Source organism: Helianthus annuus, chromosome 7 (genome assembly GCF_002127325.2).
Source record: "Helianthus annuus cultivar XRQ/B chromosome 7, HanXRQr2.0-SUNRISE, whole genome shotgun sequence".
NCBI classification, from domain to species: domain Eukaryota; kingdom Viridiplantae; phylum Streptophyta; class Magnoliopsida; order Asterales; family Asteraceae; genus Helianthus; species Helianthus annuus.
Genome location: NC_035439.2, coordinates 149,463,014 through 149,479,145, shown reverse-complemented (window position 1 = coordinate 149,479,145; position 16,132 = coordinate 149,463,014). Strand labels below are relative to the sequence as shown.

General features: G+C 39.9%; 2 protein-coding genes across 3 annotated transcripts; one reads left to right on the top strand and one right to left on the bottom strand.

Moving 5' to 3' along the window:
• Positions 1–1,004: 1,004 nt before the first annotated feature.
• Positions 1,005–2,059, top strand: LOC110869246 (protein MODIFYING WALL LIGNIN-1). Its single transcript, XM_035975461.1, has 2 exons — positions 1,005–1,172; positions 1,242–2,059. Exons 1-2 carry the CDS (start codon positions 1,077–1,079, stop codon positions 1,743–1,745), a joined length of 600 nt encoding a protein of 199 aa, XP_035831354.1. The 5' UTR covers positions 1,005–1,076; the 3' UTR covers positions 1,746–2,059.
• Positions 2,060–3,350: 1,291 nt separating this feature from the next.
• Positions 3,351–6,296, bottom strand: LOC110869245 (autophagy-related protein 13a). Of its 2 annotated transcripts, none has more exons than XM_022118535.2 (3): positions 4,756–6,296; positions 4,489–4,670; positions 3,351–3,814 (listed from the first exon to the last, which is right to left on the bottom strand). In XM_022118535.2, the coding sequence occupies exons 1-3, from the start codon at positions 5,950–5,952 to the stop codon at positions 3,568–3,570; spliced, it is 1,626 nt and encodes a 541-aa protein (XP_021974227.1). In that variant the 5' UTR covers positions 5,953–6,296; the 3' UTR covers positions 3,351–3,567. The 2 variants fall into 2 exon arrangements, with proteins under 2 accessions (XP_021974227.1, XP_021974226.1); XM_022118534.2 differs by having other exon boundaries at positions 3,351–3,832; positions 4,756–6,294.
• Between the last annotated feature and the right edge of the window lie 9,836 nt (positions 6,297–16,132).

Here is a 16,132-nt window from a genome sequence, read left to right as displayed (position 1 = left end):
CTTCTTCATGAGCTTTTCTTATTTCTAGCTCTTCATATTGTAAGAACTTGTGTCCACAAAGGTTTTTTTATTTATTTTTTTATTTCTGTATGTAGCTCTCAATACTCATTATAAGGATAGTCTAGAAAATTATACATTATACATCACGATGTCACTTTAGAAAATTATATGCACTTTATTAAATAAGGAGGAAAAAGACCACAAATCCAAAGTTGGAATTTATTAAGTAGAAAGTTGAAGGCCAATGGGAAAAAAAACTTGCAAGTTTGTTGTTAAGTAGAAAGTTGAAGGCCAATGGGTACCTACGTTCGTTTTCAACATGGATGGGTTCACGTCTCATTTGATACAATTTGTTTTGTGGGTCTGAGGTTTTGTCTTAGGCAATGAGTTTTCCTTAAAATAGTGGGTGGGGCGGGTCATCAGTATTGTCACGTGTATGGCCTTTTGTCAATAGATTTACGCGAGTATAGCTGAGCTTGTATAGTATTGGGCCAATTATATATATCCGTGTACAAACTTAGTAATGAAAAAGAAAAAAACCTTTAGAATATATCCCCTTGCAAACTTAACAATGAAAAATACCTAGAAAGTTTAAGGGCATGTTTGGCTAAGCTTATTTAAGTTAAAAAAGATTTTTGGGAAAAAGACTTATTGACTTATGGCTTTTTGAAAAGAAGTTTTTAAAAAAAAGTGTTTGGATTAGCTTATGGGGTGAGAAAAGCCAATAAGTCAATAAGTTGTTTTTTTAAAAAGTGTTTGGCTTAGCTTATTGATGTAAAATGACTAAAAGCTAATAAGTTGGTTCAAAAAGTCACAACATTCTAACTTTTCAAAAATTACTTTTTAATGACTTTTTCTCCTTCCCAAAAGGTCATTTTGAAAAGGACTTTTGCATTTGCCAAACACTAAAATTTCTTATTAGCTTTTTGATTAAGTCAATAAGTTGGTTGGAAAAGCTTAGCCAAAGATGCTCTAAATAAGGAAAAAGAAAACAGGGGGCATTTGGTAGAAAGAAAACGAGTGAGTTGTGAAGAGTGAACAAGAGAGTTCTCTTTTCTTTAGGGTTAGGGTTGGCAATGGATAGAAGAAGCATTGTGGTATGTGCGGTAGTGGGGGTTTTAGGGCTCGTATCGGCTCTTTTGGGGTTTATTGCAGAGGCCAAGAGGATAAAGGTAAGGTAATCTCTTTTCTTTCTTTGTTTCTTTCAAAGTTTGGATCTTTAACAGAAATATTGGTTGCAGGGTTCCCAGGTTACGTTTTCATCTCCATCTGAATGTGTATACCCCCGGAGTCCCGCTCTGGCACTTGGATTAACTGCTGCTGTATCTCTTATGATTGCCCAAGTCATCATCAATGTCGCCACTGGTTGCATCTGCTGCACCAGAGGACCCCAATCAGCAGCATCTAACTGGACCCTGGCTCTTGTCTGCTTTGTTGTCTCCTGGTTCACCTTTGTGATGGCATTCCTTCTGCTGTTAAGCGGGGCGGCCCTAAACGATGAGCACGGACAAGAAAACATCTACTTTGGGAACTACTACTGCTATGTGGTGAAGCCTGGAGTCTTTGCTGGAGCTGCAACCCTGTCCCTGGCAAGTGTCATCCTTGGCATCATTTATTATCTCACCTTCAATTCCACCAAGCTAGTTGACGATCAAACAGGAGGCATTGTTATGGGGCAGCCTCACCCCCATCAAGATCCTGTTTTTGTGCATCCGGATACCTACGCTAGACGCCAACTCGCTTAGATCCCTCCTTGTCTTACAAAATGTATCCACTCCACTACCAGGATCTCCATCTTTCTGATTAATGAAAACTCTGTTTCATTAGATGCTAATGTGGTGTGGTGGTTTCTTTTAAAAGAAATATTTAGGAGACCAATTCAATTGAGGAAAAGACACCTCCTACTGTGATGAACTGCATACAAAGGTCTTGTGCAGAACCCTCATTGTTGCTGCAATCTTGTGTTTTGTGGTTGTCTCATTAAACTTTCAATGCTGCTGCAGAACACTGACTGATGTGAAGAGGTTTAATTATACACATAAGTGAGTTTATTCATTTTGACATCTTCTATATCAAAAAAGGTCATTGTTTTGGTGAAAAAGGAATAGCATCTGACCATCAACTACAGAGATGATAGTGTGGGTGGTATTTAAGAAGAAATAATGAAACGCACAGTATAAACTTAGAATAGGCCATTATTGTTGGTCATCAATATAGAAAACATTACTATAACCAGGTTTAATAAAAGGGTTCTAATGTTGGATTGTAGCCCTTCATAGATATAATAATTCGTTTCCGACAAATAAGGTTTTTGCCTACCCATTTCATGTTAATCGTTGTTTTTCGTTTTTGCCCCTACTCACAAAAGCTATGGTCCCATCAGCGCTCATGAAGCAACATCATACATTGCAATTCCACTAATCTACCAATCCTGACTTGGACCTCCAAGACGTTTATCAACAACAACCTCATTTCAAACAGCAATTTATCATCAACAAATATCATTCTGTGGCGTGGGCTTGATGATTTCGGTTGCTAAGATGGAGGCGCCGTGTGCACTAGAGTGGAGGGTGGAGTCGATTCATAATCTCAATTGCAGACTAAATATTAAATAAGAACTAGCCGCTATGTATGAACTGCCCAGGCTATTGATCTCCCCAATAAACCCATACTTGACCTGAAGGATGAAAATTCAGGCACCAAATTATCTGAAGTTCATCATCAGCAAATTTCCACGTGGTGTCCGTAAGGGAGTGTTCTTTCATTGAAGCAACAGTTGCACGGCAGCCTGATTGTTGCGTTTGACCAGTTTCTTAGCAAGAATGGCACACAGATACAAATTAAAACGAGAGTCCGTTGGCTATGGAATAAAGTGGTGGGCAGCCTTGTTGTTTGCTTTCAAAATGAGACGTGAAAGGTTGGATGAATCAGATGGCAAATCCAAGCGATATGCAACAACCCCCACCCACTCCAAAACTAGGCATGTAGTGTATTATGACAGAAGGCTGGATTTTCAAGAACACCAATGAGCCGACTTTAAAAGAACAATATGTTTGACAGCGGTCAGCCAACTATTTCATGTGTTCTAAAAGTCAAAACTATTTTTGTATCACATATTTTAAAGGTTGTAACTACTTAAAGCCTTTAAATTTTGTAAAAGTACATTTTTTGTTCTCCTTATATATTATATTATAGTATATATATATAGCGTCTTCTTATCCCGAGCTAGCGCTCTTTTTGTAACTTGAGTGTGCCTCGCACCTCTGACAACATTGGTGTATGTATGTATACAGAGAGGAGGGATATAATACTACGTACCTATCACAAATCTATATATTCATAGAAGTTGATGAGTAAACATATATTTTTCAAATCTACAGACAAAACAAACAAGCGTACCCATCACAAATTATGCTCTTATGTCTACACAAGTAAAAACATAAAACTAAGATCATTTTGAAAGTATTTTCTATGTACATATGACAAATTTGTGTGTAAATCACGACCCATATATGACATGTAGAATTATGGAAGATAAGCTATGCCAGACATAAAAGGTTAGAACTTTTACAAGGTATCTTTACTTTTTGAGAGAATAAGATGTTTGATGCCAGTGTAAGCCTTGAGCTCCTCCAAAGCATCAGATGTCTTTCGGGACATAAATAATCCAGAAGCGTTGGATTGGGCCTCAACATGATCACTGCAGCAACTAGAATCTTGTCTAAGGGGCGGTGCCGTTCTCAACATACGAACAAGGGCACCTACTGCAGCATCTTGTGATTTTTTACCTTGTTTCCCACCAGCACCACTCTGACTGTCAAATGCAACATCACTACACAAGAATTTAGTAACTTCATACATGCATACATAAATATAGATTATACATATTCAGAATAGCTCCTCTTTGCACAGCCTGTCTAAAACTACACACACCTAACAAGATTAGTATCATTTAGTTTAATATGTTTACAGTTCGTCCGTATCAATAAGATAGACACTGCAGCTGATAACTAACTGTTCTCTAATTAGTTTTTCTTCTCCTGTCCACATTCTATATTTTCCTTTTAATTAGCTTACTCATGTTTGAGTAGTTAAAGTTTTAAGCATTAGTTCATACTTTAAACCCATAATAGGATTGTCATATAACACGTTCATGGGAAACTGATAATTGCCTGCAGCAGCTCCTTGATGTGGTTTTAACAAACAAACGTTCGTGAGTTTATGCAGATATTATTCTAGACTTGCTGCAGATTGGATATATTGACACAATAAGATATATAATACTGCTTTTAACATTCTTGACAGTATATTACAGAATAACTGTTTTCTCTAACCTATAAATTCTTTTAGGCGTTCAATTAATTATGGCTTGGGTAAGTATTAATAGAAATAAAACCATGAAAATATTCTCTAATGTCTAAGAAAGGCTTAAAGGATTCAATGAGCATTTGGTCCTAACTAAAAGAAAAGGAGAGGTAAAGTAGTTACCTGACAGGAAAATCACATGTATCAACATCGTCAACAATAAATGGGCACGAGAAGTCAATATCATCCAACTCATCCTGGAGAGACAATCTACTTGAGCTTCTGGAGAATCCAATACGAGGAGAACCACTTGATGATAGCAAACCAGAAAACCTCCCTGAATCATCTTTGTTATCCCTTGATACCTGTGGAACAGAACAAAACGAAACACAGTTGCAGTTGCTTGCTTGCTTGCTTGCTTAAGGGAAAAAATGCATATGATATAATTACCTTGTGACTAGAAGAATAATGATTTGCTGACCCGGAACCAGAAGCAGAACTCAGATCCCCAACCCTTGCCATCTCAGACTTTTTAAGGGACCTAATTGCGGGAGAAGATTCATGAGATGACGGCTCATAACGTGTGCTTCTAGGTGATAAGGGTGGAAGAGAATGTCGATTAGGATCAGATAAATTAGGAGAAAGATGTCTGGTGAACAGGGGATTAGGAATACTGACGGGTGCAGTCTCTGAGCGCAGCCGAGATTGAATGTAATTCCCCCCACTGGAAAGGTACATTGGTGGAGATGGAGAGAACGGTGGTGAATCATCAAAGCTGTGGTGACTTTGCTGTCGAGTCCTTTGGCTGTAAACATCATAAGAAGGCGAAGGCGAATAAGATAAATCAAAACGGCCACTGGATGAATGATATGCAGGAGGGGATTGGTTCTTGGTGAATGGGCCTCCACTTGTCCAGCTATGCGGGCGTTGTGGAACAGGAGGGAAAGCTCTAAATGGATCAGTGGCAGGGCTACCAACATAATCTGTAATGATCTCAGGTGGAAATGTTGCTGAAGTTTCCAAGTTGAAATCAGAGAGACTTTCGCGATATTTGACAGATACGGAAAGGTGTCCATGCTGGGCTTCAACAGGAAAGAAAGTATAAAGCTTCATCACTTGTTCCTCTGACCTTGTAAAGGGGACACTAAAGGAAGACACCTTGTAAGTTATATCAAAATCGCAAGGCTTGCCCTTAGCCTTAGTTCGGTAAGCCCTGTAGGCTGGAAGAAGCCTCATCATGCTGTATAGAGAGCGCAAGAGAATGATAGACTTCTTATATGTTTTCTTATAAGATTCACTGGACTGAGACTGAGAGGCCCTCGAATACTCGTATTGAACAGCCCACCTCTCGATAACTGTCTCGACCAATGCCCCATATCCAGACTGGTTCTGGCCCATCTCTTGAACTAGGATAATGTCAATGATCATGGGGTCCCTGTGGGCAAAGGTGAAAGCGGTTGGACGATCACCCAAAGCTAGATTGAACCATTTGTCACTCTTTTTAACAAAAGATGACGATCGAGGAGGAGAAGGCGGGGGGCGAAGAGAAGGAACCCTAGACTCCAACACAATATGCAAAGTTTTCAAGAGGAACTGAGAAACTATTTGGTCGTTTCTTCCGTGCTCATTATTATACTGCAACTCCATGAATGATCTTGTCCCTAACCCTAACTCCAGTCAATCAAGTATACATTTTTCTTAATCTTAAGGCAGAAGAGGGACGCCTAAACTAAGCTAAGATCGGACTATGAAGAAGATGGATGATCTAATCAACCAAACCAAACCAAAGAAATCGGGGACGGGGAACGTACCGTGAGATAGATCGATCGAACACAGAGGAGAGATTGCGTAGTGGAAATTGCCATTGTCCTCCTCTTCATTAGTTTATCAACAAAAAGATTCTTTTTGATGACGTAATATCACCAAACAATCCCCTTGTGTGTGTCAAAACTATCGACTTAAATTGCTTACAGATTCACAATCCTTCCTTCCTTACGCTAAAAAAACAAACTATTTTTTCTTTCTTTCTTTTTCAATAAAAGGAAAAATGTTTTAGGAAAATTATCATTTTCCCCTTATTTTTCAAAAAGAGAAAAATGTTTTAGGAACTCATACTCTCATTTTCCACTTATTTTTAACCGGCTATAACTTTTTTATATAATTATATTTTTTATAAAAAACACTTATTAACGAAAATTTTATTCTCTTTAATTTAAGTAGTCTATTGCTATAGTTTTCTTAATTTTTAAACATTTTTATCAGGATACCTGATTAGGTACACATTCAATATAAATCATTACGTGATTACACATTCAATACAATTTGTTATAATTGATGTTATTACACTTATGTTTATTACATGATTACACATTCAATAATAAAAACTTAATTGTTTATGCTTTATTACGTAACTAATTCTGTAATATACAACATTACGTGGTTAGGAAAGGTGATTGGTTAACGTTTACATGTTTTGTTTTTTATTTTATTATAGTTATGGAAAATAATCATGTAACGTTACAAAATCACAAAACGTTATAGCTTATAAGATAACTTTTTTTAATTAAGAAAACTATAGTAATAACCTACTTAAATTAAAGAGAATGAAATGTTCGTTAATACGGTGTAACTTTAAAAAAATAATATCGTATGAGAATTATAGCTGTTTGAAAATCGTGGTGGAAGTAGGTTTATGAGTCACAAATATCGAATGATCCTATTTAGCACTTTCCCCACTTGTTTTCATTGTTTTAGTCACGTGAATTCTACATTTGGGAATCACTAGATTGCTTGGTCAACGGCCAACACTCTCTCCTACACTTTATACAAATTAACTCTCTTTTTAATGTTTAAAACTAGGTTTATCGTTTACTTTAAGGATAAACAACGTCAATTTTTTTCCAAAATATTGGAGTTTGACTTAATTCGAGCTTTGTCTTGATCCTTAGGTTTATGTAGTGATGCCATCCTTGGCTATGTCTTCTCATGTTTGTAACCCATTGAGAATGTAGGACATAGAATCCTTGTTCGAAAGATTTGGTCTCGAGTGTTTAGGCCGTGAAGTCTTTTCTATACTCTTGCATCCTCTCGTGAGTGTGCGCAGACGGCTCTTTACCTTGTCCTTGGCATTAACTGAATAAAATTCCTCTTGAGCATTAAACAACCCCATCATGTGTTTTGTTGGTGCACTTCCTCCGGTGTCTGCATATCAACCTGTCCACCACAATGTCATAGCATCATTCAAGTACATCATGGTCGTCTTAATCTTGGTTGTGTCATTTATAATTCTTATCAGGGGCGTAGCTTAAGAGGGGCCGGGGGGGCGCCCGACCCCCCGAACTTTTCGCTCAGTAGTGTTATATATGTAGTTTTCGTATATAAATTTTTGGTTATATACATTTTCGACCCCCCGGTTCTATAGAAAATTTTGGGTATATACTTTTGCGACCGCCCGTATAACCGTATTCATTGTCAAGCTTCGCCACTGATTCTTATCACCTCTAAGTACATCTCCCATACGAAGTCCTTGGCCTTGTTCCATGGAATGGTGATGGTTGACTTTAGAGTTTCGACCTCTGTCATTGTAGTGGAAGCGCCGATTCATTAACCATTTGCACATACCAACATCAACCTCTGGGCATATAATGCTTTCGCTTGTGGGAGATGAAGCAATACCTAGAGTATGAAAGACTTGAAAGGTATGCATTATTTTTCTTTACTGCCATTAAGTTCGGTTTCATGTGTCCAACTATAATGGGGAAATTCCTCACTTGAGCTGCCACCATTAATACACGATACTAGTTTAAACGTCGAAAAAGGAAAATAAAATTGACCAAAAATATTTTTGTTTTAATCACTTAATTCAATTGGAGCTATATTTACTTTTTGTATATGCACACTGCATTGTCCAATTAATTAAATGTTTATTTATAAGCTGAAACCATATATGAAAACTAAGAAAACAGATGTGTATAAATGATGCAGATTCCTGTCAATTCAGAAGTGTCAACTTCATCTTGATGTTCCCCAACTGAACTAGTATTTCATGTTTAGAAGGATCGATCTACTTTTAGTACAGTTGCTTTCTTTTTTTTTTTTGAACGGCCAACAAAAGATATATTATATTACTCAAAGGTTAACAATAGTTAACCCAAAATACATCCACCAATGTTTCACACCCTCATACAAATTAATTCAAAACTACACCAATCCTCCCAAGTAAGTGACAACGCCTTTGCCCGATGTTTCACCCATACAAAACTTAACACTTTAATCTCTTCCACAATACTCTTCACTGTCGCCCTCTTGTTATTGAATACCGCGTCATTACGCATACGCCATATGCACCATATTGCCGTCTGAACTACCGAATACACAACCTTTTGCCATCGTCTAGAGCCACGGCAATATTTGTGGCATTCCAGTACATCCCTCGCACAAAAGAAGAATGGAGTGGCAATTCTGCACCACCTGAATAATTCTTCCCAAATCTGCTGGATATACCTGCAAGCCGCAAATAGATGATCTCCAGACTCCGCAACCTCTTCACAAAATACACAATCCGAGCTGTGAATTTGGAAGTTCCTTCTCGAGAGCGCCTCCTTTGTCGGTAGTCGGTTAATGAACAGCCTCCATGTCAAAAAGTTAACTTTTATCGGGCACCAATTATTCCAACAATGCAGCGAGCTCATGTCTTCATTTAGGATGGGCCGTAACAGTTTTTTTAGCCCACGAACCGAGAAGCCATCGGAATCCTTCATAGCCCAACTCCATTTATCTTTTTCGCCTGAGGTGCTTACGTTGTCTAGTATTCTTGATAATTCAGCCATCTCCTTTGCTTCCTGCTGTCGATATGGCACCCGAACCCAGCTAAAAGCCACGAACCTGACGCCCTTTTGTACCTTAACTCGATCCGCCACGAGAGCTCCTTTGTTACTTTCTAGCTGAAATAAAGATGGGAACATACCACACAACGGGATATCTGTGACCCAGCAATCTATCCAAAACATTGTCCCCAACCCATTCCCCACGGTTGCCCGAAAACAGGAGCCTAAATCAACTCCATAGACCGAGAACTCCTTAGCAATTCCAGCAATCTGTTTCCACGGTCCTGGCAAGGACAGCTTGACCGGCAACGGAGACCACGACCAATTGTGGTGATGGATACTCCATACTACGTTCTTCCAAATACTATTATTTTCCACCTTAAAACGCCACCACCATTTCGCCAATAACGCGTGATTCGCTTCTTTTAAAGATCCAAGACCAGCCCCCCCTATTTCTTTAGGTGCCATAATATCGTTCCAAGCAACCCAAGATGCCCGTTGATGCTCCGGTGTGTTCCCCCACAGAAAATCTCTTCTTAAACGCTCCAATTTTTTTATCACTAGAACCGGCGCTCTAAATAATGAGAAGTAGTAAGTTGGCAGTGCATTTAGAACCGGTTTTACAAGCGTTAGCCGACCTCCATACGAGAGTGTAGTTGCTTTCCAAATCGACAATCTACTTTTGAACGTCTCAATCACCGGCCTCCAATTCCTAACCAAATTCATATTTGCTCCAACTTGTAAGCCCAAATATTTAAACGGGAAGGCCCCCATTCTGCATCTAAGAATATTCGCCATATTCGACACCTCCTCTGCATCGACTCCGACCCCGAAAAGGTTACTTTTACCCAGGTTGACCTTTAAGCCGGAGGCCAAATAGAAGCACCTCATAATCCTGTTAATATTCCTTATATTTGCTTCTGACCATTCTCCCAGGAAAACCGCATCGTCCGCATATAAGAGATGTGATAATTCTGGCCCCTGTGGAGTACACTGAATGCCCTTTATGCAACCTAAAGAGATTGCTTTTTTAATAATCCCTGACAGCGCCTCCATTGCCATTACGAACAGAAACGGTGATAAGGGGTCCCCTTGTCTAAGTCCCCTATGGCATACAAACTCCTGAGTCGGGGAACCGTTTACTAAAACCGATGCTTTGGCAGTAGTCACCGTCACCATATGAAAGGGTATTTTGGTAACGTCAAATATAAAAGTAAGGGTATTTTAGTAAAACTACAAATAAAAGATTATATTATATATAATAATAAAAAAATAACAAAACCATCATCTCTTCTCTCTCAACCCTACCCAGCCACCATCAGCCCTATCATCATCGCCAGCGACCGCCTACCACCATCAGACACCACCTTGAAATCAAAAAAACCACTTATCTTCTCTCTCTCTCTCTATACCCTCTTTCTTCATCCCCAACAACCACCGCCATCACCACCAATCGTCACCAACTTCACCACCACTGCAACACCCTTCCCTCCCGTTTGCTCTATATCCTAACCCTCATCCCTTTCCCCTTCTCCATCGCTCCCTCTCTCATTTCCTCCACGTTTTTTCAGCAACACCACGTGATTAATCACCACAAACTCACCATCGCTGCAATCTGCAACTTCACATAACTAGATCTAAACTCGAAGATGTTGTCAGAGACACAAAGACGTAGAGATGGTGGTTATTGTAGGAGACAAAGAAACACATATATGGTGGTGGTCACGGAGACGATGTCTAACCCTTGTCGCCAAATCAGATCTGAGCAACATTCAACCAACGCACTCGAATCAGATATGGGTAGAGAAGGTCGACTTAGAGAAATAGAGAGAGAAGACAATCGGCTTAGAGAGGGAGGCACGGTGGAGATGGACAGATGGTACAAATCTGATTGTGTTGATGGCGGTGGTATAGCGGCGATTGCAGTGGTATCGATGGTGTGTTTTGGACATGTTTGGGTGGCCAGCGATTTGTAGTGGAAGGGGGTGGTGGTGGTGGTGGTGGTGGTCGGCAGGTGGTGGTAGAGTGAGAGACAAAGAGGAAATTGGGGGTAGTTTTAAGAGGGTAATTAAGTAAGTTAATTATTTTTCTAATTTCAATTCCATCATCAGTTTTACCAACAAAATATGTAGCTAATGTATAAAAGGGAGGAATTTATAATATAATAAAAATTAAATACTTATATATAAATTTACTTAAATACCCTTACTTTAACTAAAAGTTTTAACTTAGTTAGAGCCGTGGAGCAAACTGGCGATAAAACCGAAACATTAAGGAGTAAAATGGTTATTTTTAAAGGATTGGAGCAAAACCATTAAAACGACCAAACCACATGGAGCAAAACAGAACTTTACTCTAATACATAACAAAACCTATAAACAATCTTATCATCTCTTCTCTCTCTCAACACACTCTCTTTCTCTCTCTCCATCTCGTCTCCATCACCAACAACCACCACCACCAACCGTCACCATCTCACCACCACTATGCACGGCCCCCACCCGACACCACCTTGAACCAGCTCCATCGACAATCACAACCACTGCCATCACTACAACCTTGAATTGGAGCTCAAACCCTAGCCATCACTGCCATAACTACAGACGATGTTAACTCAATTATAGATCCTTGATCTGAGCAAAATCGAATCCTTTTTCTAGAACTGAGCAAAATCGTTTACAAATGACTTGTTTTTTAGCAAAATTCTACTCATTGTTACTATTGTTACTGAAACAAAGCCTACTAGGGTTCTTGATGCAAACACTTGTTTTGGTGTATCAAAACTTAAGAAATTAGTTCAGATTTATCAGCCAGAAACCGACCCGAGTAGATAATAGAGCTTCTTATGAACCTATTTCAATGGAATTTGGTTCGATCAGACCCGCACCTAATGGGCCAAACCCAATGTGTGTCTTGGTTGAACAAAACCAAATCCTTTTTCAGATCTGAGCATGTGTGGTGAGTGGTGAGGGTAGCCAGAGAGGATGGTGGGGGTTGAGGGGCAGTGATGGTGACCATCGTCAGTGAGAGAGAAGAAACAGAATGTGATGGGGGTCGAGTGGTTCCAGACCGCCGATTTCTGTTGGAGGTGCTTATGGTGTCAGTCATAGCAGGTGGTTGTGGTGGTAGGGGTGGGGGTGGGGGTGGGGGTCTTTAGAGGTGGTTGTGGTGGCAAGGGGAAATGGAAGGGGTGGTGTTCAATGATAGGGGTAGTGGTGATGGTTAGCAGGTGGTGATGTTCTAGAGAGAAGATAGAAAGTGGGATTCGTTTACAGATGTATATATACATTAGAACCGGTTTTACAAGCGTTAGCCGACCTCCATACGAGAGTGTAGTTGCTTTCCAAATCGACAATCTACTTTTGAACGTCTCAATCACCGGCCTCCAATTCCTAACCAAATTCATATTTGCTCCAACTTGTAAGCCCAAATATTTAAACGGGAAGGCCCCCATTCTGCATCTAAGAATATTCGCCATATTCGACACCTCCTCTGCATCGACTCCGACCCCGAAAAGGTTACTTTTACCCAGGTTGACCTTTAAGCCGGAGGCCAAATAGAAGCACCTCATAATCCTGTTAATATTCCTTATATTTGCTTCTGACCATTCTCCCAGGAAAACCGCATCGTCCGCATATAAGAGATGTGATAATTCTGGCCCCTGTGGAGTACACTGAATGCCCTTTATGCAACCTAAAGAGATTGCTTTTTTAATAATCCCTGACAGCGCCTCCATTGCCATTACGAACAGAAACGGTGATAAGGGGTCCCCTTGTCTAAGTCCCCTATGGCATACAAACTCCTGAGTCGGGGAACCGTTTACTAAAACCGATGCTTTGGCAGTAGTCACCGTCACCATATGAAAGGGTATTTTGGTAACGTCAAATATAAAAGTAAGGGTATTTTAGTAAAACTACAAATAAAAGATTATATTATATATAATAATAAAAAAATAACAAAACCATCATCTCTTCTCTCTCAACCCTACCCAGCCACCATCAGCCCTATCATCATCGCCAGCGACCGCCTACCACCATCAGACACCACCTTGAAATCAAAAAAACCACTTATCTTCTCTCTCTCTCTCTATACCCTCTTTCTTCATCCCCAACAACCACCGCCATCACCACCAATCGTCACCAACTTCACCACCACTGCAACACCCTTCCCTCCCGTTTGCTCTATATCCTAACCCTCATCCCTTTCCCCTTCTCCATCGCTCCCTCTCTCATTTCCTCCACGTTTTTTCAGCAACACCACGTGATTAATCACCACAAACTCACCATCGCTGCAATCTGCAACTTCACATAACTAGATCTAAACTCGAAGATGTTGTCAGAGACACAAAGACGTAGAGATGGTGGTTATTGTAGGAGACAAAGAAACACATATATGGTGGTGGTCACGGAGACGATGTCTAACCCTTGTCGCCAAATCAGATCTGAGCAACATTCAACCAACGCACTCGAATCAGATATGGGTAGAGAAGGTCGACTTAGAGAAATAGAGAGAGAAGACAATCGGCTTAGAGAGGGAGGCACGGTGGAGATGGACAGATGGTACAAATCTGATTGTGTTGATGGCGGTGGTATAGCGGCGATTGCAGTGGTATCGATGGTGTGTTTTGGACATGTTTGGGTGGCCAGCGATTTGTAGTGGAAGGGGGTGGTGGTGGTGGTGGTGGTGGTCGGCAGGTGGTGGTAGAGTGAGAGACAAAGAGGAAATTGGGGGTAGTTTTAAGAGGGTAATTAAGTAAGTTAATTATTTTTCTAATTTCAATTCCATCATCAGTTTTACCAACAAAATATGTAGCTAATGTATAAAAGGGAGGAATTTATAATATAATAAAAATTAAATACTTATATATAAATTTACTTAAATACCCTTACTTTAACTAAAAGTTTTAACTTAGTTAGAGCCGTGGAGCAAACTGGCGATAAAACCGAAACATTAAGGAGTAAAATGGTTATTTTTAAAGGATTGGAGCAAAACCATTAAAACGACCAAACCACATGGAGCAAAACAGAACTTTACTCTAATACATAACAAAACCTATAAACAATCTTATCATCTCTTCTCTCTCTCAACACACTCTCTTTCTCTCTCTCCATCTCGTCTCCATCACCAACAACCACCACCACCAACCGTCACCATCTCACCACCACTATGCACGGCCCCCACCCGACACCACCTTGAACCAGCTCCATCGACAATCACAACCACTGCCATCACTACAACCTTGAATTGGAGCTCAAACCCTAGCCATCACTGCCATAACTACAGACGATGTTAACTCAATTATAGATCCTTGATCTGAGCAAAATCGAATCCTTTTTCTAGAACTGAGCAAAATCGTTTACAAATGACTTGTTTTTTAGCAAAATTCTACTCATTGTTACTATTGTTACTGAAACAAAGCCTACTAGGGTTCTTGATGCAAACACTTGTTTTGGTGTATCAAAACTTAAGAAATTAGTTCAGATTTATCAGCCAGAAACCGACCCGAGTAGATAATAGAGCTTCTTATGAACCTATTTCAATGGAATTTGGTTCGATCAGACCCGCACCTAATGGGCCAAACCCAATGTGTGTCTTGGTTGAACAAAACCAAATCCTTTTTCAGATCTGAGCATGTGTGGTGAGTGGTGAGGGTAGCCAGAGAGGATGGTGGGGGTTGAGGGGCAGTGATGGTGACCATCGTCAGTGAGAGAGAAGAAACAGAATGTGATGGGGGTCGAGTGGTTCCAGACCGCCGATTTCTGTTGGAGGTGCTTATGGTGTCAGTCATAGCAGGTGGTTGTGGTGGTAGGGGTGGGGGTGGGGGTGGGGGTCTTTAGAGGTGGTTGTGGTGGCAAGGGGAAATGGAAGGGGTGGTGTTCAATGATAGGGGTAGTGGTGATGGTTAGCAGGTGGTGATGTTCTAGAGAGAAGATAGAAAGTGGGATTCGTTTACAGATGTATATATACATTAGTAAATAGTTATAAATTTAAGGAATTAGTTGTAACAATTATAAACTTATATCTAAAATTACTAGAATTCCCCTCTAGTTAACAGACAATATAGATGGAGTTAAGGCCATGGAGTAAACTGGCAACAAAATCGAAACATTAGCGAGGAAAATGGTCATTTTTAAATGATTGGGGCAAAACCATTCAAATAACCAAACCACAGGGAGCAAAACAGAAGTTTACTCTATTTTTTTGTCTCAGCATATAAAGACGCAGAGTAAAGTGCAATTTGCCTCCCTGAGGTTTGGGCCAGATGCCATCTGACTCACTATCTTTCAAATATTGCTCGCTGACTCCTTGATCTGGTAGTTTCACTGCCATCTGCCCCTGACTGTTAGTCAACAGTTAAGTCTTCAAGCTTTGGTTATTATCGCAATGCTGCATATCCTTATTTAATAAAACCCCCAAATCCTTCCATCTCTGATTTTGCAACCCTATACTTTGCCATAAATTCATGCTAACAGTCGTTTGGAGAGTTCATCTACACTAATCCAGATGTTGAGATCTTCAATCACAACGCAATTCTCGTTATGGCTGGTGAAGATTGGAGAGTTCGTCCAACCGAAGACCATTTTGACCCATATCGATTATACCATGGTAAGTATTGTATATTTTGTTTAGTGTATATCAAAGGATGAAACTTGGCATATCATACTGCTTACATTGTTGTATCTCTTGTTGTATTTGTTTGTAGCCGACGAAGTTACATTATTTACGTTTGTCACACCCTGATTCCCGGTGGGCCCGGACTTGGGGTCTATGTTTGACGATTGATATCAGTAATCACGAAGCACGGTGGAAGTTGAGAATTTAAAATATTAAAAAGTACAAAGTCCAAAGTCCAAAGTTCAAATTATTATACAAACGGATTCGTACTAAAAGATCCACATGCGGACCGAATATAATAAAATAACACTTGAGACTAATAGGTCTTTCGTGGAGTTGCAAATTTCAAATCCCCTAGACCGAGCAGCTCCAGTCTATTACATATT